Here is a 21,717-nt window from a genome sequence, read left to right as displayed (position 1 = left end):
AGGTTTCCACAGAAAGCATGATGGTAAGCTAAATATGTCAACAGCTTTAACCATTTATAAAGGTCTGTCTACAATATTAATACTTGTTACTATCTGCAAAATGTGAAAATAAAAAGCAAATTCAGATCAAAAATATGTTTCAACAAAATTCAACAATATCAAAAATTATAAATCAAAAACACATTGAATTGCTATTTTCTATTGCTAATGTAGTCTCTTCTTATTAAGACATTCACCAAATGCCTGTTGTGAATGTGACTCCCTCAAACATTACACCTTTGTTGCTGCAAAACAATAAATTATAAATCCCATATAAAATACTCCTTGGTCTGCATGGGGAAAAAATGGGTTATTGAGAAGACAAAAAATCTCTTAGTCTCTCATTTAGAGTCACTAATGGATTCCACAATGGATTCCAGGCGCTTTAATGACGAAAAAGCTGACTTGTTGTGAGAATAATAATGAGGTGTATGATCCCAACTGCAACAACCCTGACAACATCTTTTCTTATTTTTGGATCAATGAATTTCACTTGGTGTGTTCTGAGATGTCCCTATGAGGTTCTCAGTCCAAAAGGTCATTCTGAGCTCTGTGGTTATGCCACGTGAATAACAGTTAGAGTAACTGTCAGAATGTCATTGAAAGTGGTGAATAAATTCCTGAAGGCAAATTTGATTAGTAATCTTACGACCCCAAACTTTTGGATGATATGCTGCATTCACGCCACCTTGTAATTATCGTAATCTTGAGATGACAACTCATGACGTTGTATTCTGAGCTGTTCAAGTCTCGGAATAATGCGTTTCTATGGCACCACTATCAACATTGGTCAGGTGGTACAGCAGCCATGTGGTTCACGTGGGAGCTTTCAGAAAACTCCCAGCTTACAAACTGTAATTACGAGCTCTACGAGGACGTGAACACTTTTTACGAGTCAAAATATCGTAGTTACAGTATATGGCGTGAACCCTATAGTGTATGTGTACAAACACATTCAAAGTAATATGTTTCATTTTTTTATTGATTTTCTTTTTTTAGGGGGATGGGGTAAATGCGACCCAGACATGTTTTTGTGAGATTCAGCCGTTAGTTACACAAAATCAATTATTTGCATTTTGATGCAATGCCAGTGCGCAGCTCTTTCATGTGCGTGCTCTCTCACCTCCATCTGTTGTCTGCGTTCAGGAAGGTGCAAATCAATTGCTTGAGTGGAGGAAAGCAGACACAGTGTTCTGTGCTGTTCTCTTTCTCTAAATCCCTCCAGACTTCCTGCTGTGGTGAGACCTCAGCAGCAGCTTCATTGTGTAATGCAGAATAGCACACATTAGTTCTATTGTGATGCAATACATGTATTATGAAGAAAGAATGTGGCTTTCTTTCCTTATGTGAACCTTGCAGAAATGTTCTGGCCCATATATGCGGATGACAAGTTCTGACACTATATCGCATCCCATTTCAATCTTCCCTGAATGGCACGGCGGCGTCTGGTGCGATAGGTGAAAGCGAGCAGTCATTTAAACCATTCAGACTGCAGATCAGGTACTCAAAGCTGCAATTCATTGCTTCGCTCACACTTCAAAATCACTCCATTCAGTTGGTCTGAGGCATTTTACAGTAGAGCAGAAGGCCACTCTCGCTCACAGACTTACAGAAGACCGCAGTCACACGAGAGCCACTCATCTATAGAGGCAATCATGCTAGCAGAAGGTGGGGGAACAAAACTGTACAAAGTGTATTGTGGGCGATAACGGTTAGAGATGCTACACAAGCGCTCCTCGTCATCAGCGCTTTAGAACAGTTGATGGTGTGATATGGGTCGCTCGTTTTTCAGAAGCATCATGATTAAGCTGTCGGTAGATGATCCCACCCCCTCATTTTACCTTCATTTAAAGAACTGTAACGAAAGTATCACTTCCTTTAATGTCTCATGAGAGTCAGAATCAGAGCAATTCTTTTATTTCATAATTTAGTTTCTTTGCGTCATTGGTAAATTACAGGAATGAAAATGTGGCTTTATTGAGCGTAATATATTAAGAAGAGAGAATAGCAACATGTTGAGCACTGAAATTGCTTACATTGCAACAGGTTGTTTTTTAACACCCAGATTAAATCTTTAACAGCTAAATCTGGTTTAACGGTACGTTACAGGGAGTTGTCTGTGAATTAAACAGGACTAACAAGCGAGGCTTTATCCCACAATAACAACACTTGGGCTGAGTACGGCTCTTACATAGAAAGTTCAAGTGATTCAAGGGTCCTTCAAAGACAGAGATCCAGGTCCTGTTCCACTGCAAATCCATAATTTGTAAACATCCTCTTGGTGTTCGTAAAGACACAGACATACGTCCTATCTCAGATAAAACAGCAAAGTAATTATTCCTTTTCTTTTTCGACACAAATAGATTAAACGGATTCTGAGTTAAAAAATAAATAAATAAATTAACATCTGCAGACAGGAATGTTGTTGTCAAGACCAGTTAATTCGAGTCTGAGTCAGGACAGTGACCAGAAGAGAGTTGAGATCAAGTCAAGAGAGAGTCCAAATCATCCATGAAAGTTTAGAAAAGACCTTGAAAATTTTGTCTTGGACTCAGACTGGAGGACTAAGACCAAATCCTGACAGCAACATAGTGTCGGCCCAGATCTGGCCCACGTCTCGTCCTTGTGTAATCCACATGTACAAGATGTGTGCCGGAAAATATGTTCATAAACTCTGAATAGAGGACCAAAACCAAAACCATGAAAATTTAGTCTTGGACTCAGACTCAAGGATAAAGACCAAAACTATGAAAATATGTACATAAACTCTGAATCAAGGACCAAGACCAAAACCATGAAAATATGATCTTGGACTTGGGATCAAGAGTTAGCCATATAGTTTTTTTTAAGCCTGGTCATAACATTTCTCAGTAAGTTACTTAAACAGGTCTAATTTGAACCCCAAAAATTACCCTTTTGGCAAACTGCTAGTCTGACTTAGTGACTGTCTTTATGAAACTGGTCCCTGGTTACAACACTTGCATAAAGTGGCTAATTCCCTAAACAGTCGTTTTTGCACAGTATTTCAGCACTAAACACTATGTTATTATTCAATAAGCCACCACAATCCAGTTTAACCAGATGCTAAATGCACAAAAAATGCTGCAGCATCAGTATTGCCAGTACATGTCATTGATTTCTATGCAGATTAGGCATATTACAGATGAGCTTTGCTCACACAACTTGGTGCTTTTTACCAAAAGCTGCCTTGCAGAAAGCAGGTTTTACAGCCATGTTGACAATTACTCATCGAATGATAAAGAAAATCACTGTAATCCAGACAAGCACATTAGTCGAACACATTTGATTCAGCTGTCTGGATGTCAGTGGTGGAGTTCCAGAAAAGTACAGCAGCTATGTGTGCTCCCTCCACATCTTAACATTCAGAAACCATCCTCAAATTTGTGCCTGTGCTGTCAGCACAAGCGGTTTGGGCAATTTTGTGCTGGGTACTGATTTGCACTACTCTTGAATGGGTGCAAATACACCCAAATACACCCACATTACAAATAAACAGTGCTCTGTCAGGCACAAATCTACTTTGAAGTTGATTTTAACTCAAGTTTATTACTCTTGTCTTCCACTTGGAACCAACAAGAGGGCTTCCTGTCATTTGTCTCTGCTCGTTTTCCAACAGAACAACCTCATGTCCTCCCTAACTCCATTGCTCGCCAAAACATAAAGCACTGGGTCCACCATGCTGTTCAGACTGGATAGCCCTTGGGAGCAAGTGAAGGGTATATACATTGCTTGTTCAAAGAAGCAGCTTTGTTGTTCTCCAACAGAAAAGAAAATGATGGATCTTATCATCAGGAGGATGTGGTACGGTGCAAAGCAGAAAGAGAAAATGCCAATGACTCCAATTGACAAAAGCCTCACTTTGCGCTTGCCTTGCATGTCCACCCCTGTACTTTGCTGCACCTTGTTTGAGATCAAACAGTAGCATATTGTGAGGATCACCAGCGGTACGAAGAAGCCAACTCCGACCCGTATCAGGTTGAACATCGCAATGCGTTCTGTCATGGGGAAGGTCTCGTAGCAGCTCTGGTCGCTATCATCCAGGGGATCTTCCAGCTTGTCCAGGTACAGCACCAAACAGTGCAAGGCCATGACAGAAACGTAGACCAGCCCACTGATGATCCAGGCATAGCGCTGGCGCCGGAAGGCTTGGACTCTCAGAGGGAAGGTGATGGCCAGGCAGCGATCGATGGAGATGCAGCAGAGGATAAAGATGCTGATGTACTGGTTGGAGTAATAAAAGAAGCCAGCCATACTACAGAGTCCCTGGCCAAGGGTCCATTTGTGGTTGTTGCTTAAATAATAGATCCACAGAGGCATGGTAAGGATGTACAGGAGATCCGAGACGGACAGGCTGAGAAGGTAGATCCCTAGAATGTTCTTTCTGCAGATCTGCTGAATTATGGGGCCAATGGTGACCAGGCTGAACAGCAGTCCCAGGATGAAGGCGATGATGTAGATGGACATCAGCAGGTGACTTGCCGACGGGTTCATGACCACACATGATGAGTTGCTTGCATTGAATGTTGAGTTCATCATAATCTGCGTGCACAAAGAAAGCTTAAATTTAATTCATTGGTTACAGTTAGTGAATTCTACATGAAATGCCAATCATTTAAAATATTCAGAATTGCTGTATTTTCATTTATTCTCTGAAAAATACAGTCAAAAAAATAAACTCAACCATCAGATAACCACATATTACTTTCAAGCTGTCTTTAAAATGAAATTTACCACAGTCTTTGCATAATTTACTGTTGCATAGTTTAACTATATTATTTGTACTCAGACCTTGGTAACCACCACAAATACAACTATGGATGACTTTTTCCCTTACAAAAAAACATGTGTGCTTAATTTGAACGAATACTTTAAGTCTATTTTGATCATCATTCTGAATCCCATCTGGACAATATCTTTGACAAAAAAATTCAATTTTCTCAGCTTTTTGTTTAAAATGTTTAAACCCACATTCAAGTGTTGATAAAAAATGACGCATGAAGCTATAATAAAATGTTTTTAAAATTAGACAAAATATAGTTGAAGCTATAGTTTAAGTAGCCTATAAAAAAAAAAAAACCTAACTAGGAACTTAGTAGTATACTTAAAGTGCAAAATAATTTATAAATAGTAAGCTATAAGTGTGATGTTGTTCACTTAAAGAAAACTTACAAGTATACTTGCAGTATAAAACTATAGCCTACTAAACTACTAGTTTACTGAAAGTATACTTCATAAACTAAAAAGGTGATGATATGAAGAATTATAGACCTCACAACTGCCTTTTGTCTAGAAAATTAAGTAAAGTAGTTTTCCAACAATTACTTTCACTTTTAAATGGAAACTCTAGTAAAATCTGGGTTTAAAGCAGCCCACAGGAACAGAGTCGGCACAGTTGAAAGTGTTAAATGATTGTTTTTTTAGCTTTAGATAAAGGAGATGCTGTTATTCTAGTGTTGCTGGATCTCAGCACAGCTTTTGACATGATTGACCATAATATCCTTATCTCTCGCCTGGAACACACAGTAGTTTTAAAAGATATGGTCTTGAAATGGTTTAAATCCTTTGAAAGTGATAGATATTTTTCAGTCAATTATGGAAATTCAACATCCACTAAAAATGCCTTTTGTGGGGTGTACCACAAGGGTCTGTTTTATCTCCTACACTTTTTTTTCTTTGTATTTACTCCCGTTGGGCAGCATCTTTAGAAAGCATATGGAGTATCATTCCATTATTTCACTTAAACTGTATTTACCAAGGCACCCAACAAAATCTTTGGATTCTCTTTTAGCTTGCCTAAATGATGTTAAAAAGTGGATGAAAATTTGTTTAATGTTAAAGACAAAACAGATGGTCATTGTTTTTGGCCAGTCAAATGACTCTGTCAAGGTCCTTTTAGATTCGAGACCATTGGCACTGTAAAACGTTGGTACGAGATTTAGGTTTCTTTATATAGATGATCAATTAAAAATGGAAAAGCAAATTTGGTAGTACAGGCTTGCTTTTATAATTTGCGTCTCCTAGCAAAAAATCAAATGTAGACTTTGAAAGAGTCATTCATGCTTTTGTTTTATCACATTGTGATTTTTGTAATTCTCTATTGTGGCATCCCTGGCACAGCAATCTGTGCAAAATGCTGCAGCGAGGCTTAAAGAGGATCAAGAAATTTTAATCCATTACACCGTTTTTAGCAAATTTGTGCTGCCTCCCTGTTCATTTTAGAGTCAAATATAAGATTTTAATGTTTGTATACAAAGCTTCAAATAATCAGGCCCCCACGTACCTTACTAATCTGTTGATTCCTTATAATCCCCCCTAGAGCACTGCGGTCAGAAAACCAAAAACTCCTTGCAGTATAGGACAAATTGCCTTCAAAAAGGTAATCGTGCTTTTGCAGTTTTGGGACCAAGATTATGGAAAGAGTTGCCTTTATCTATTAGATCTACTACACCCTTATCAGTATTCAGGAGCTTTCTAAAAGCTCATTTAGTTCTGGAAGCTTACAACAATTAAAGTTTATGTGGTAAATTTGGTGTCCATGATAAAATGTGTACTACAAGTACTAAAATTGTAATCTACTAGTTTACTTAAGTTTACTAGTAATACAGATGCGGTACAAATGAGAAATGTATAGCTGCGCACTTAAAGTTACAATGATAGTACACTTAAAGTATACTAAATTGGACTTACACTGTAAAACTTTTCACTGTAAATTTACAGTAAATTTAGTAGCCACTTACTGTATTTTTACAGTACTACTTCTGTAAACAACATTTACAGTATAGTACTGTAATTACCTAATACAGTATCCTGCTGTAATATTATGTACTTTTACAGTATTATACTGTTTATCTACAGCTATTAACTGCATGTACACAGCTTTTCATACTGCACTTATATTTGTCATTAAATAATTAAAAATATACTTTTGTTTTTATGTTATGGCAAAGGAAATGGAAAGCAACATACTTTGAGTTTTAAAACTTTTATTATTATTTTTTTTTACAGAAAAAAAGCAGAGAATTGCAACCTTGAAAGGTCAACATTTTAAATGCACTCAACAGTTATCAATGAACAATACAGCAATCTTATTTACTTTTTCCAAATGTGGAGTAAAAACAAATAGTAGGCCTACAAGTTTTTCAGTACTGCTCCTTTTTTTGGGAAAAAAGAAAAAGTGTTGCCAGTCTTGGAAGTCACTTTCCCTTCTTGTTTCTTGAGCCGTGTTCATGGTTGATGTCAAAGTGCCTAAAAAAGCAGAAAAGAAAGAGAAAAAAGGAGAAAATATATATTGTGAATATATGCACCATAGCATTTTTGTGAACACAAGGACTCACAGCTAAACATATGATCTCAGTAATGTGTCCTGTTACACTTCAGAAAAGATGCCTCTTAAAATAATGCTTAAAATAATTGACAAAATAAAATCGTTTATTCACTGAATTCTTTGTCATAAACCTGATACACTTGAAAATAAGCATAACACTTACGTAAACAATGGAGCTACATCAGATGATTCAGCCTGAAACGGAAAAAAAAAAAAAAAAAAAGTTTAAAAATGGGGATTAAAATAATAAAATCGGGGGAATAAAATCAGGTTGTAAGAATAACATATGCTAAGGTTTGTCTATAACATGAACCGTTTGCTTATGAGGAACAAAAGTTAAACATTTCAAGATCAAATCATTCACAACAAAGTAGAAACGTGAACGAAAAGCTCAAAAAAAGACTGACTTACCGTATTCTCAGCCGAACAATCGTTTATCCATCTTCTTGACATAGAAACAAACGTTTTGATTAATCAGGCGGAAAATAACATCTCCGTCTTCTCAGCAGCGTTGTCCAGTCGTGACTCACGAACTGACGCTTCACAAGCTTAAAACTGCACACTATATTCACTCAAATATCATTTAATGATAACATTAAACCCTGAAGAGTCGACGTGAAGCACTAAAAGCGTTGGGACCGAAGCTAAGATGTATGCCTAGAAATTTGAAATGAGCGCGGGGAAAAAAAAAAAAAATCAGAATGCCTCTACAGTATTATACTGTATTATGAGTGAAACGGGCTGAAAACAGAAAACTATTGTATATTTACAGACATGCTGTAAAATTTACAGCATGTTACTGTTTTATGAAAATACAGTATAATGTAAATTTACAGTAAAGTTTTACAGTCCTAAGCAGTATTAAAATAGTACACTTACAAGTTTACTATTAGTGTATTGATATTAATATACTTACTATATGAAGTATACTTAAAAATACACTTAAACATACTCAAGTATACTTCATAAAATGAACTTGAAGTATACTTCTTTTTCGTAAGGGTTAATAGGCTATGCCTGAATTTACAACATTACAAAGTGGCTGCATTTAGTGTTGTAAAAACATGGTAAAGTTTCACAAGCATTATTAAAGCACACTGTACAGCTACTTGTCTATTTGCATAACAGATGCTGATCAGTCCTTTGAGCATGTGAAAGAGCGGTAAACTACTTACCTTTACGTTTTTAAAATTTGAGTTCTTGTTTAACTGTAATGCGGTTAACCGCAAACGTTGTCCCTGTTATTTGTTGTTTGTTGTTGATGTAGATAGTGATGTTTAAAAAGGTCCTTTCTATAAATAATCTGTGGAGTTTTCACGTAGTAATTGCAATGACGTGTGTAAAATGAATCTATTGAAAGGGTGACTCAGACTATGTGCTAATGAACTAGTCTACTCTCGTAAATGAGAGAATTTATATTGCACATCACACACATAACCAGAAATATTCTTAAAAACGCAGACTCCAGTTAATAACCACAAACTTCCTGCAAGTTGCATAACGTTTGTGGTTTGAGTGAGAAGAGAAAAACATATATGAAGCTCAAAACTTTGCCTTTTACGTATAGATGCAATGCAGCCGAGACCAACAGCAACGAGTCAGTGAAAGGGTCTTAGGTTAACACCTGCGCTTCAAATAAAATCCACTGCAGTATGAATGTGTCTTTCACTCACAATAGTTATTCTACCAGACACATGTGTTGTTTTATTTATAAGCTACCTGAAAAGGAAATTTCATTCATCTATTTACACACTACACTCCCCTAAAAATCAAGGTTCACAAAAGGTTGCACAGTCATTCTTATCAGAAATAACAGCTTGCGGGAAGCCTGGTAATTAATTAAAAACAAACTGGGTAACAAAATGTCATCCCAGTACTACTGTCTGTATGTGCCATGATTTTGATGGAGAATTAAACATGAAAAACAAAAAAAGCAAAGGTTCAAACTGGCCAACTAAACAAAACACTGATCACCGTAATGGCGACCATCAACATCTGAACCTCTGTTAATTCTTGTGTTTCTCTTTCCTTCAGTGATTCTGCTTGTTATCATCATGTGTCTTCAATGTTGGCAACTTCTTGGACGTCTGTCTGTTATTCAGATACTTTTGTTTAAATTTTACTTAAATTTTACTTGTTTTAAGGAATTAATTTGATTATCCAACTCAATTCTACTTGTTGAATTTAATTAATAATATTGCTTGTAATCTGTTGCCGAAATTTGATGGAGTAGACAGTATTACTTTTTACAGTGCAGTGCAATATAAACGCTCAAATACGACACAAATATTACCCAGATATCAGCTCAGAAGGATGAAAGTAATCTGTTAACTCTGTGACCAGAATTCTTTCCTTGTCTATTTGCTATATATTTTATGATATGTTGTTGATTTTGAAGGCAAAATGTCAAACTTGGTGTTAAACTTAATTTCACGGTTGAGCAAACCTGTTCTTTTGAACCGGCAGGGAAAGAAAAGTTTTTCGCCTGGACTGAGTGGGTTTATAATGAATTTAAGCCTCAAATCTGGTATTTCGAAAGGTTTCCAGCTGCTTTTGCCTACACAGATCTTTGACATCATCAATATTTGTCAGCAGAGCCTTTACATCTGTTCAAATGCTGCATATATACACATGCATTTTCTCCGATAACACGAGTGATGAGCCGTACACTTTGAATTCTCTCTGAAAGATGCTATTCATAGCATTTTACAATTTCCATAAGGTCCATGTCTGTGCTGCTCAATTAATTTCACAGCTAGACACTCCATCACTACCTGCACATTCCCTAGAGTTCATCTTAAAGGCTATTGCTCAGCTTGTTTTTAACCTTTGGAAAGTATTTTCACTTGTTGCTAGATTCAATTCAAGATACTGTTGCCGACTTATACAGCTGCCAGTCTCCACACATGAAGGGTTTGCAGCTCCTCAATTCTTGCTCTTCAGTGCAAGTCCTGGGAGAAATGCTAACACACCACAACCACAGTAAAAAAAAAAAAAACATGTTTTTCACCTCTTCATACAACAGGAAAAAACCTTTTAGCAACACATGCACTACTAATATCCTGTTCTTATTTCATCACTCTTAGTGTTGCTCATTATACTCCTAATCGTAAATATAAATATAAATGTAACTCATCTTGATTAATTTCTGCTACAGACATGAATGAATGGCAAACTGTCAGCTAATATTTGTAAATTTTCATCAAGCTTTATCTAAAGACCAAAATGAGACAGTGTTGGGCAAATGAGGTGGGCTCATTTGACATTTAACAAGGAAACAAACGACCACTCATGACACCAAAGCATCATGGAGGCAGATTTTGCACAGGAAAGCACCTCTACTCTCAGCTGCATGTACCAGTGTGATTTGTGTAATGTTAGCAGGCTTGTCCTAAGAACATGATGCCTAAAATTAAGTTTCATATAAACAGATCCAAATGGTTTAAGGCATAGTGCTCCTTTAAGTGTGAACTGAGTGTTTTCAGACACTTAACTGCATGTTAATTGCAATTAGATAAAAATGTATTATAGTTTAAATTTAGATTAAATGCAATTGGCTTAAAAGCTTTAGAGTGCTTTCTGACCCACTTAATTATAGGTCTGAAGTACATTTTTTTTTTTTTTTTTTTTTTATATGTAATTTCATCATTTTTTTGTCTTTGAAATAAACAAAGTGTACTGTCAAATGTGCTGACAAGAATTTATTTTAAACTAAAATATACTTGGTTGAAACTTGTATATCATGTATTTAAATATAGGCTTATTTGTAATTACACATTTGAAATGATGCCGTTGTTATTTAGTACATTTGAAATATAACTTTAATTGCAATATCAAATAACACTACAATAAAAATTATAATTTAGTATATGCGCTTTAGTATGTTAATCAACACATCACAGAACAGCACTTTTTTTTATTAAAACAATGATTTAAAATGTACTTTAAAAGATTTAATTTGACATTATTACAAAGTGCACTATTTACACTGGAAAAAAAAAAAAAAAGAATTGTTGGTTTAACTTAAAAAAGTAAGTTCCCTGGTTAAAATTTTGAGTTCACTAAAATTAGGTATGCACCGATATTAAAATTGTGACCAATAACCGATAATTGAAAGCCGATAACCGATATATTGGCTGATAAACCTAAATCCAACATTTTATATAATTTTTGAGAGCCTGATTACAAAAAACAAAAGTCTCACCAAAAATGCCATGTCCCAAGCACACAATTATAATGATGTTATATTATATCATTATGATTTTATGTAGCCTAATGACAGATTTGCACTGCACGTTACACTTAACCTAACTGTATTTTCCTTTTTGAAGTGACTCCAATCATATTTCAAGCAATTCAAAACCATCATGCTAAACTTCAGAGACGGATCGGAAGTGTCTCAGCTGAAGAAAATGAGCCATTATTTATTGGCTTTAATATATCAGCTAAAATTTCCAATACCGATATATCGTGTATCCCTAATTGAAATTAAAAATTTGAGTTAATACAATGAAGGCAATTGGTTTAATCAACAGAAACTCAAAATATTATGTTATGTGAACCACATTAATTAAGTTGATCTGATAAAAAGAAAAAATATTGTGATAAATCATGAATATATTTTTTTACAGTGTACTCTTGAAAGTGGCCTTTTTTATTATTTATGTTATATTATCAGCAAGTACATTTTTTAAAAAGTACATTTTTCATCCAAAAATGAACATTCTGTCATCATTTACTCCTCAAGTTGCTCCAAACCTGTATACATTTCTTTGTCCTGCTGAAGATATTTGGAAGAATGTTTATAACCAAGCAGATCTCTACTGTGGTAGTCAATGGGGGGCGAGATCTGCTTGATTACAAACATTCTTCCAAATATCTTCTTTTGTATACAGCAGAACAAAGACATTCATACAGGTTTGGAACAACTTGAGGGTGAGTAAATGATGACAGAATTTACATTTTCGGGTGAACTATCCCTTTAAGCACACTACCCTCTACAATTGAACTGATGCTCTTATGGATCTGAACTCTAAAAATAGCTGAAACAGAGTACACAATAAGTGGTTGCAAACAAAGACATGTAAAACATTTAAGTTCCAAGAGCTTTTTAAAAATGCAGTGTATTCACAGACATCTGCTTCATTCAAGAGATCTTGAGTTCTTAATGGGTTTCTTAATCTGCCAATATCAAACACAGCCGTACTAACAACATTAGCTGCTATAGTGATTGTCCTACCAGTGGTGCATCATGCTTAAATTCAATTCAGGTCTAACTGACCAACGGTTTTTAAGCAACGTGTGCAATTCACCCTACCCGTGTAAAACAGAGGAAAAAAATCGATAACTGGGTAACCTGAGCACACACTCTCAAAGCTTCAAAGAAGACTTTTAGATGTCGAATTAGATTGAACCAGCAAATACACAACAGTCTCCCATACAATACATTAATAATTGAAAGCTGCATCACACACAGCCTCCCCTCAGCTCTGCTGTGAATGACGATAGTGCCGAATAATCCTAAAGGTTATAAGCGATGATGATGTGCTGATTCATTTGTTGTGAAGTCTATGCAAATGATACTGTCATTTCACAGTCCAATTTACGTCACCAACTAAGTGGGCAATGTGGTGTGCACATTTAGGCTATAGGATGTGGTTGAATTTTAGATCACGATTCGCCAAACAGAAACTGCACGTTATTTACTGTTGCTAAAATGTAATCTTCACTTTAAAACTTAAGAAATGAATAATTAACTCCCACCGGACCCCACCCCAACATATGCCGTGTATCTCTGATGCTCTGACGCTTTTAAACGTCAAACATGACGATGTTTTTGGTTTTGCACCTGCAGACACACACCAGAAATTACAGGCCAAGAAATGAATTTAAACCAAAAACACATAATCCAAACCACAAAAAGGGACTCTACCCTAGAAGTTTAGCGAGGAAAATCTCAGGTACTTTACTTTAAAATTTTCCAAGTACAGAACTTTTGACATGAAAATCCCATAACAGATCAAGTGAGTAATGAAACACATGGTTTGATTTGTGTTCCTACTGACTCCCTTGTGAAAAGGAAGTACAATGTAGCATTTTTAAAAGAGTATTTATTACAGACATAATATACTTATTCCAAATTAAATGTCATTTTTTTCGCACACTTAATTTCATGTTATGATTTAACTGCGATTATAATTATACAATTACATTAAAATGTATTAACCTTAAATGTAATATCAAATAACACACTACAATTAAAATTATAATCAAGTACTTTACATGTTTAGTCAACACATCAAAATAAGTGTACTGCGAGAAACGTTTATTAAAACAGCAAACATTTAAAATGGACTTTAAAGTAAAACTTTTAATTTGACATTATAGCAAAGTGGACATCTGCCGTTCTCAAAAAATATATATTTTTAATATTTGAAGTTGACTACAAGTGCACAGTCAATACAATTAAGTGCACTTCATACAGCTGCTGAAAAACATTTAAAAACAGTGGCATTCTCTTAAAGGAACATCGGTTGTTTTCACTGCGTGTTTTTACTATCAAATTGCATGTTCAGGGTTCAATAAAGCAAAGGCCACAAGATGGTGCGCGTTAGTGATTGTTTTGTTATGTTTTAGGGATGTTCTAACAGATTTTTTTGCTCTTAAAATGTTAGCAATAGTATTATTCAAAATATCAGTATGTTATTTTCAGACTTTTGTCCAGAAAGGAAGGGACAACGCTGGATTCCTCAGTAAGCAGTTACTGTACAGTATTGATAAACACATAATCTACTTTAATGGAGAGTTCCTGTCCATTTCCTTTACCTTAGCTTACATAATGTGTTTACACTGCTTTGTTTTTGTTTTGCTATTGTAATTACAGGTTTAATGAGCACCCCTGAGGTTCAAGCTAGTGGTCTGGAAAGAAGAGTGGTGGACTGCAACTCCTGTCAGCCACTCTGAATGGCATAATCACTCCCTAGCCAACTCCCATCCTGAGGCATCCTGTGAACATGTTGAAAGTTATGTCAGCGTTACTCTGTGCGTTCGCTCGGTGGCTGATATGAGACTATGAGGTTAAAATAGCTGATTTCTCTGGATTTAAAAATTGTTGGAAAAATTTGTAATATTGTGAGTACACGAGTCAACAAAATATATAACGTTGTTCGGTAACACTTTATTTTAGGGTCTTTTAAAGGGATAGTTCACTCAAAAATTACCCCCAGCGCATCCAAGATGTAGGTGACTTTGTTTCTTCAGTAGAACACAAATGATGATTTTTAACTCCAACCGCTGCCGTCTGTCAGTCAAATAATGCAAGTGAATGGGAACTCGAACAATAAGAGTCGAAAAAACTTGCATAGACAAGTCCAAATTAAACCCTGTGGCTCGTGACGACACACTGATGTCCTAAGACATGAAACGATCGGTTTGTGCGAGAAACTGAACAGTATTTATATAATTTTTACCTCTAATACACCGTTGGACATCAATGTGTCGTCACGAGCCGCAGGGTTTAATTTGGATTTGTCTATGCACGTTTTTTCAACTCTTATTGTTCAAGTTCCCATTCACTCCCATTAGTTGACTGACAGACGGCAACGGTTGGAGTTAAAAATCATCATTTGTGTTCTACTGAAGAAACAAAGTCACCTACATCTTGGATGCGCTCGGGGTAAGCAGATAAACATCAAATTTCATTTTTGGGTGAACTATCCCTTTAACTAGTTTCTTATTAGCTTGCATATTACTAGAATATTGGCTGTATATTAGTACTTATTACCCAGACAGCAACATAGTGTGGCCCAGATCTGGCCCACTTATGGTATATGTGGATTACACACGGACCAGATGTGGGCCGGATCTGGGCCGACACTATGTTGCTGTCTGGGTAAGCAGATATTAATGCCTTATTCTGCATGGCCTTATTCTGCTTTCTTAATCCTACCCAATACCTAAACTTAACTACTATTAATGAGCAGTAAATTAGGAATTTATTGAGGGAAACGTTGTAATTAATAGTGAATATGTGTTCCCTATACTAAAGTGTTACTTATTGTTCTAGTGGTTTTTGGATACTTTAATCCAAAAATCTTACATATTGTGCCTTTAAATCAATGCAGAGACATATGACCCAAAAAAACACGATGGGTTAGGCAGTAAGGAGATAAATTTAAAAATCTATTGGGGGTTGGAACTGTGCACTCCACTTATGATATAAAATGGCTGCCATTAGAGCCATTAAAACATTTTGCTTTTATTCTACATATATGATGGAAACAAATTTGGTAAAAAGTTTATTTCTTGAAAAGATTATTTTTAATAACTACTAATTAATGGAAAATTAATGGAATTAAGTAAGATGCACTTTTTTATAATGTAAAGGGTTGATACAGAGCCTTGAGACACAGCTTCAAGTCTTTTTAATAATACATTACACACGCATTAAAAGACATTAAGTTATGTCTCCAAACTCTGCATCAACCCTGTTACCATCATATTTTGCCCCCTTTCCAGTACTGTTCCATTGATTACTAATTGTTAAAACTATCATAATTACAACATCATTCTTTCAAGAGCTCTTCAAAGACAAGCCAAAAGTCTGATCTTTTTCTGCCCCTCATCTTATGGTTTGTTATTATCGTCAGTAGCGAATCTTAAAATGTCAACCCTGTTACCGCATAATTTTGTAAGTGAAAGCAGTTATTTATAGAAACATCAGCATTGAATTCTAAAACACACCTCGTATTTTAATGATATCATAATATCAAAATAACTGTCAACAATATACCTTTAAGAATGTATAATTATCTCCCATAATGCTTTGCCACAATGCAATTTATTAAACATTGTATTTTTGTACATACTATCAGACAAAAAAAAAAAAAAAAAAACTTTCAAATCTCTTCATCGTACTTGAAGTGGCACCCATTTCTTTGAATGTGCCAAATACGTATCCAAGTGTTGTAAACATTTTAAGTTACTAGGATCAAGTCTCTGACAACTGCACTGCTCAAGTTACTATCTATAGCAGACTGTCTAACCCTCTGATTTTATCTCATTTATACCCACATACGCACGCACACACTCATTCTCCACTATAAGTTCATGTATTGAAACCAGCCCAGAAAAGAGAGAATCTCACCTGCAAATCAACACAAGAAATGATAAAATGTTCTCCTCCAATTCCACCAGTGTCCACCCAATCCTAGCGGTGTAACTTTACAAGCTCAGCCCCAGAACCTCCTCAAGTCCAGCTGCAGTCCCACGTGAGCTCTGAGAAAAGAGTATCTCAGACATGAAGGGGGTTGTCATGCACTTCAGTATCGCTTCCTGCCCGGAGATGATCAAAAGTGACCCTGTGAGAGCAGGTTCGGCCGCTGAGTGGATGGAGAGGAGATGAATTGAGAGGGAGAAAGGGGAGGAGAGATAAAACATTTCTCACACATGTTTACAGGAAGATGCTAGGCTAGGACTTGTGGAATTTTTTTTTTTTTTTGAGCTGCATGTGATGGAGAACCACAATGAGTAAAAGCTTTTTCCAGACACGGTAGTGAACAGCAGAAGATGACAAAGTTCCACTGAAGGTACAGTTTGTTTCAGACGTCTACACAATGCCACAACTTCCTGTTACACAAAACAGAAACTACAGTCTACATGCTCTCTGCACTTGCCATAATGGAATAAAATCATAATTTGCATTATGAGCACTTAGTCATTTTTTTTTTTTTCCCCCAGATTTTTTCCAACATCAGTATAACCTTATTAGAATCAAAGTTTAATTAAATCCCCCCACCACCACCACCTCCACCCCCTCAAAAGCAAAACCACCTATTGTTTCTCAGTCTGAGGCATTCTGGGAAATCTGAGATTTCTTTGAAATGAAGTTAAACCTATTCTCTTAACTAATTATTTAAAGGTGATGTTCCACTAGGAAATGTAAAGCAGTTCTCTTATTTTTGATTAAAAAAAAGGTATAGGCTTCACATTTCTCTAAAGGTGTTTTGACCTTTCAATGAATTTCATACATTATTGACTACAACTGAGCCAGTAATGAGAAGGATTGAGACTCGTATAAAAGACTTATTCTAATATGAGTACACACTGTTTTGAGTTCATTACAGCATTACTTTGGTTCATGCTTCTTGTTTCTCCTGGTTTGCAATTTCATTCATTTCACTGATTGACTGATTTCTAGAGTACAGAGAGGTTTCTGAATTACTTCTCACATTTGTCCCTGGTTTTTACAGATAAGGCTTAAGCCTAGTTTCAGACTAAAATGCATGTTTGAGCTGTTTTAACTGAAAGCAACTTTTTAAAATTTAAATTTCCTGATAATTTACTCACCCCCATGTCATCCAAGATGTTTATGTCTTCCTTTCTTGAGTTGAAAAGAAATTAAGTTTTTTAAGGAAGACATTCCAGGTTTTTTCTCTATATAGTGGACTTCACTGGGGTTCAACAATGCAGCTTCAAAGGACTCTACACAATCTCAGCCGAGGAATAAGAGTCTTATTTAGAGAAACAGTCATTTTCTTAAAAAAAAAAAAAAAAAAAAAAAAAAAAAGGAGAGAATCCTCACGCATGTCGGTTTTTCTCGTCATAGACGCGAGTTTGCCAATGACAGGCATCAGACGCCCGTCTCCTCACAGCAGATCATTTGTGTGTGTGTGACGGATGGATTCCCGCCAGTGTTTTGACTACTTTGCACATTTTATAAGCTCTTCACGAGTTCCCAGCTGGCCAAAATACCATCACATGCAGGCTACGCACCGCTACACACACACAACGAGCGCATTTACCTCAGCAAACAGCATTGTTTCGGATGTTCGGTAAGTTCCGTCTCAAAATAGGCAATACATCATAAAATCCGACCAATCACGTTGTGAATGTATCCCTATAAGGTTCGGTATCTTTTGGTTCGGTGATAAAATTGCCAATCTGAACGCTAATCGGATCAGGCCTTTTTTTTTTCTTCTTTGGTCAGGACCAAATTAACCAAACGAACTGAACTATAAGTGTGAACGCACCCTAAGTGCAAAGACTAAGTCAAACGATGTTGGACGATGTTGAATTTGAAGGAGAAAATGAACGTGTGACCTCTCCGACGTAATGTGTGGCGCATCGCAGAGCTTGTGCAAGACGAGTATTTGTGTTTAAAAAGTATTTACATTTTTATTTTTGTTTTAGAAAATGGCCAATTGTTTTGCTAGATAAGACTATTTTGGAATTATCAACGGAGGCTTGGGATGAGATGCATAACAAATTAGTCCAACACAAGAGTGTTTTAAGGACTAAAAACCTGACAAATGTCTTGAAATACATCAGAAAAATGTCTTGAGGTGTGGTAACTGTAGCATAAATAATATTTGACTGTGGGCCATTGAATTCTTAGAAAATAAAGCACACCTGAGGTGTAATGCAACGGCCTGGAGTCAATTATTCCTTACATAATGTTAGTTTGAGCTTTCACTTATGGGTTCAAAAGAGGTTAAACTCTGTCAGCAGTATTTGTGGCATATTGTTGATTATCACATAAAATGATTTTGACTGGTTTATTAGTCTGTAAAAAATGTTTTTACAATAATGCACTAACAGCTGAAGTAGGTCTATAGTGACAAGATACTGGAGCAGAAAAAATTGAAATGCAAACACATTCATCTTTATACACTACATTCATTAATCACACCTTTGATTGATATGGACAATTAAATTGTTAATTTTAATAGTAATTATATTTCAAAATGTGACCACATTAAAATCCTGTAACATTTCATTCAGGAAGTTTGAAACATCTGCACTGCTGTTCAAAAGTTTGGGGTTGAATTAATACAACGCCATCGTTACTGTTTGTATTACTGTAAATGCAAGAAGATCCAGAGCTGAAATTCAGATATGGTAATGGGCATATCCTTTCCGACATGCACTGTAAGTGGTAGATCAATCACAACAGACCGGGCCATCTGACCAACCTGAGCAGAGTAGGCTCTCGGAAACGGGCTCCATGAGACACTTGAAATTACTTCACGACTGTTAAAAAAGTACACTCTATATCAGTGGTGTCCAAACTCGGTCCTGGAGGGCCGCTGTCCTGCAGAGTTTAGCTCCAACCAGCTCCAAAACACCTGCCTGGAAGTTTCTATATGCCTAGTGAGACCTTGATTAGCTGGTTCAGGTGTTTAATTGGAGTTGGAGCCAAAATCTGCAGCACAGCGGCCCTCCAGGACCTAGTTTGGTCACCCCTGCTCTATACAGTATGAGTAGTATGAATTAAATTCTGACATACTACATCCACATTACTGTCACGTGACATACCAGTTTCAATTGGGTTGCTTCACTTCCATTCATAAATCCCCTCCTGTGGCCTTGTGCGATAGTAAAGTGTCCATCGAATGCACACTTCAGAATCTCGACGGAAGTAGTAGGTCATCTGGGGACTTTTCCCCTATCGTGTTTCGAATACTATGTATTCGGACAAATCATTTTGGTGTAGGCTACTGTTTTGCATACTGTATAGTAGGGAAGTATTTGATTTCGGACACAAAGTAACGAATCGTTTTCAGACTGAGGTGAGGTGATGCTGCAATGTAGTGCGGTTCATTTGAACATATGTGAACGCTGCCATCCGAACCCTGATGCTCACCAAACAAGCGGAGAGAGACCGCTGAAAAGATGGAACTCTGGTGCGGTTCGAATGATATATAACCGCAAAACGGACCAAAGACATGTAAACGAACCAAAAACAGGAAGACCAGACCCTAAAAAGGAGAGAATCCTCACGCATGTCAGTTTTTCTCGTCATAGACGCGAGTTTGCCAATGACAGGCATCAGACGCCCGTCTCCTCACAGCAGATCATTTGTGTGTGTGTGACGGATGGATTCCCGCCAGTGTTTTGACTACTTTGCACATTTTATAAGCTCTTCACGAGTTCCCAGCTGGCCAAAATACCATCACATGCAGGCTACGCACCGCTACACACACACAACGAGCGCATTTACCTCAGCAAACAGCATTGTTTCGGATGTTCGGTAAGTTCCGTCTCAAAATAGGCAATACATCATAAAATCCGACCAATCACGTTGTGAATGTATCCCTATAAGGTTCGGTATCTTTTGGTTCGGTGATAAAATTGCCAATCTGAACGCTAATCGGATCAGGCCTTTTTTTTTTCTTTGGTCAGGAGTCAGGACCAAATTAACCAAACGAACTGAACTATAAGTGTGAACGCACCCTAAGTGCAAAGACTAAGTCAAACGATGTTGGACGATGTTGAATTTGAAGGAGAAAATGAACGTGTGACCTTTCCGACATAATGTGTGGCGCATCGCAGAGCTTGTGCAAGACGAGTATTTGTGTTTAAAAAGTATTTACATTTTTATTTTTGTTTTAGAAAATGGCCAATTGTTTTGCTAGATAAGACTATTTTGGAATTATCAACGGAGGCTTGGGATGAGATGCGTAACAAATTAGTCCAACACAAGAGTGTTTAAGGACTAAAAACCTGACAAATGTATTGAAATACATCAGAAAAATGTCTTGAGGTGTGGTAACTGTAGCATAAATAATATTTGACTGTGGGCCATTGAATTCTTAGAAAATAAAGCACACCTGAGGTGTAATGCAACGGCCTGGAGTCAATTATTCCTTACATAATGTTAGTTTGAACTTTCACTTATGGGTTCAAAAGAGGTTAAACTCTGTCAGCAGTATTTGTGGCATATTGTTGATTATCACATAAAATGATTTTGACTGGTTTATTAGTCTGTAAAAAATGTTTTTACAATAATGCACTAACAGCTGAAGTAGGTCTATAGTGGCAAGATACTGGAGCAGAAAAAATTGAAATGCATACACATTCATCTTTATACACTACATTCATTAATCACACCTTTGATTGATATGGACAATTAAATTGTTAATTTTAATAGTAATTATATTTCAAAATGTGACCACATTAAAATCCTGTAACGTTTCATTCAGGAAGTTTGAAACATCTGCACTGCTGTTCAAAAGTTTGGGGTTGAATTAATACAACGCCATCGTTACTGTTTGTATTACTGTAAATGCAAGAAGATCCAGAGCTGAAATTCAGATATGGTAATGGGCATATCCTTTCCGACATGCACTGTAAGTGGTAGATCAATCACAACAGACCGGGCCATCTGACCAACCTGAGCAGAGTAGGCTCTCGGAAACGGGCTCCATGAGACACTTGAAATTACTTCACGACTGTTAAAAAAGTACACTCTATATCAGTGGTGTCCAAACTCGGTCCTGGAGGGCCGCTGCCCTGCAGAGTTTAGCTCCAACCAGCTCCAAAACACCTGCCTG

General features: G+C 36.5%; 1 protein-coding gene across 10 annotated transcripts; it reads right to left on the bottom strand.

The window, feature by feature from the left end:
- Window positions 1-428: 428 nt before the first annotated feature.
- Window positions 429-17,814, bottom strand: gpr184 (G protein-coupled receptor 184). Of its 10 annotated transcripts, none has more exons than XM_067365225.1 (6): window positions 16,530-17,029; window positions 8,560-14,389; window positions 7,796-7,829; window positions 7,548-7,579; window positions 7,193-7,305; window positions 429-4,599 (listed from the first exon to the last, which is right to left on the bottom strand). In XM_067365225.1, exons 5-6 carry the CDS (start codon window positions 7,286-7,288, stop codon window positions 3,649-3,651), a joined length of 1,047 nt encoding a protein of 348 aa, XP_067221326.1. In that variant the 5' UTR covers window positions 7,289-7,305; window positions 7,548-7,579; window positions 7,796-7,829; window positions 8,560-14,389; window positions 16,530-17,029; the 3' UTR covers window positions 429-3,648. The 10 variants fall into 10 exon arrangements, with proteins under 10 accessions (XP_067221326.1, XP_067221328.1, XP_067221323.1 ...); XM_067365227.1 differs by having other exon boundaries at window positions 7,796-7,826; XM_067365222.1 differs by adding an exon at window positions 17,732-17,814 and having other exon boundaries at window positions 7,548-14,389; window positions 16,530-16,764.
- Between the last annotated feature and the right edge of the window lie 3,903 nt (window positions 17,815-21,717).

Source organism: Chanodichthys erythropterus, chromosome 17 (assembly GCF_024489055.1).
Source record: "Chanodichthys erythropterus isolate Z2021 chromosome 17, ASM2448905v1, whole genome shotgun sequence".
NCBI lineage: Eukaryota > Metazoa > Chordata > Actinopteri > Cypriniformes > Xenocyprididae > Chanodichthys > Chanodichthys erythropterus.
This window is presented reverse-complemented; position numbering and strand designations above follow the sequence as displayed.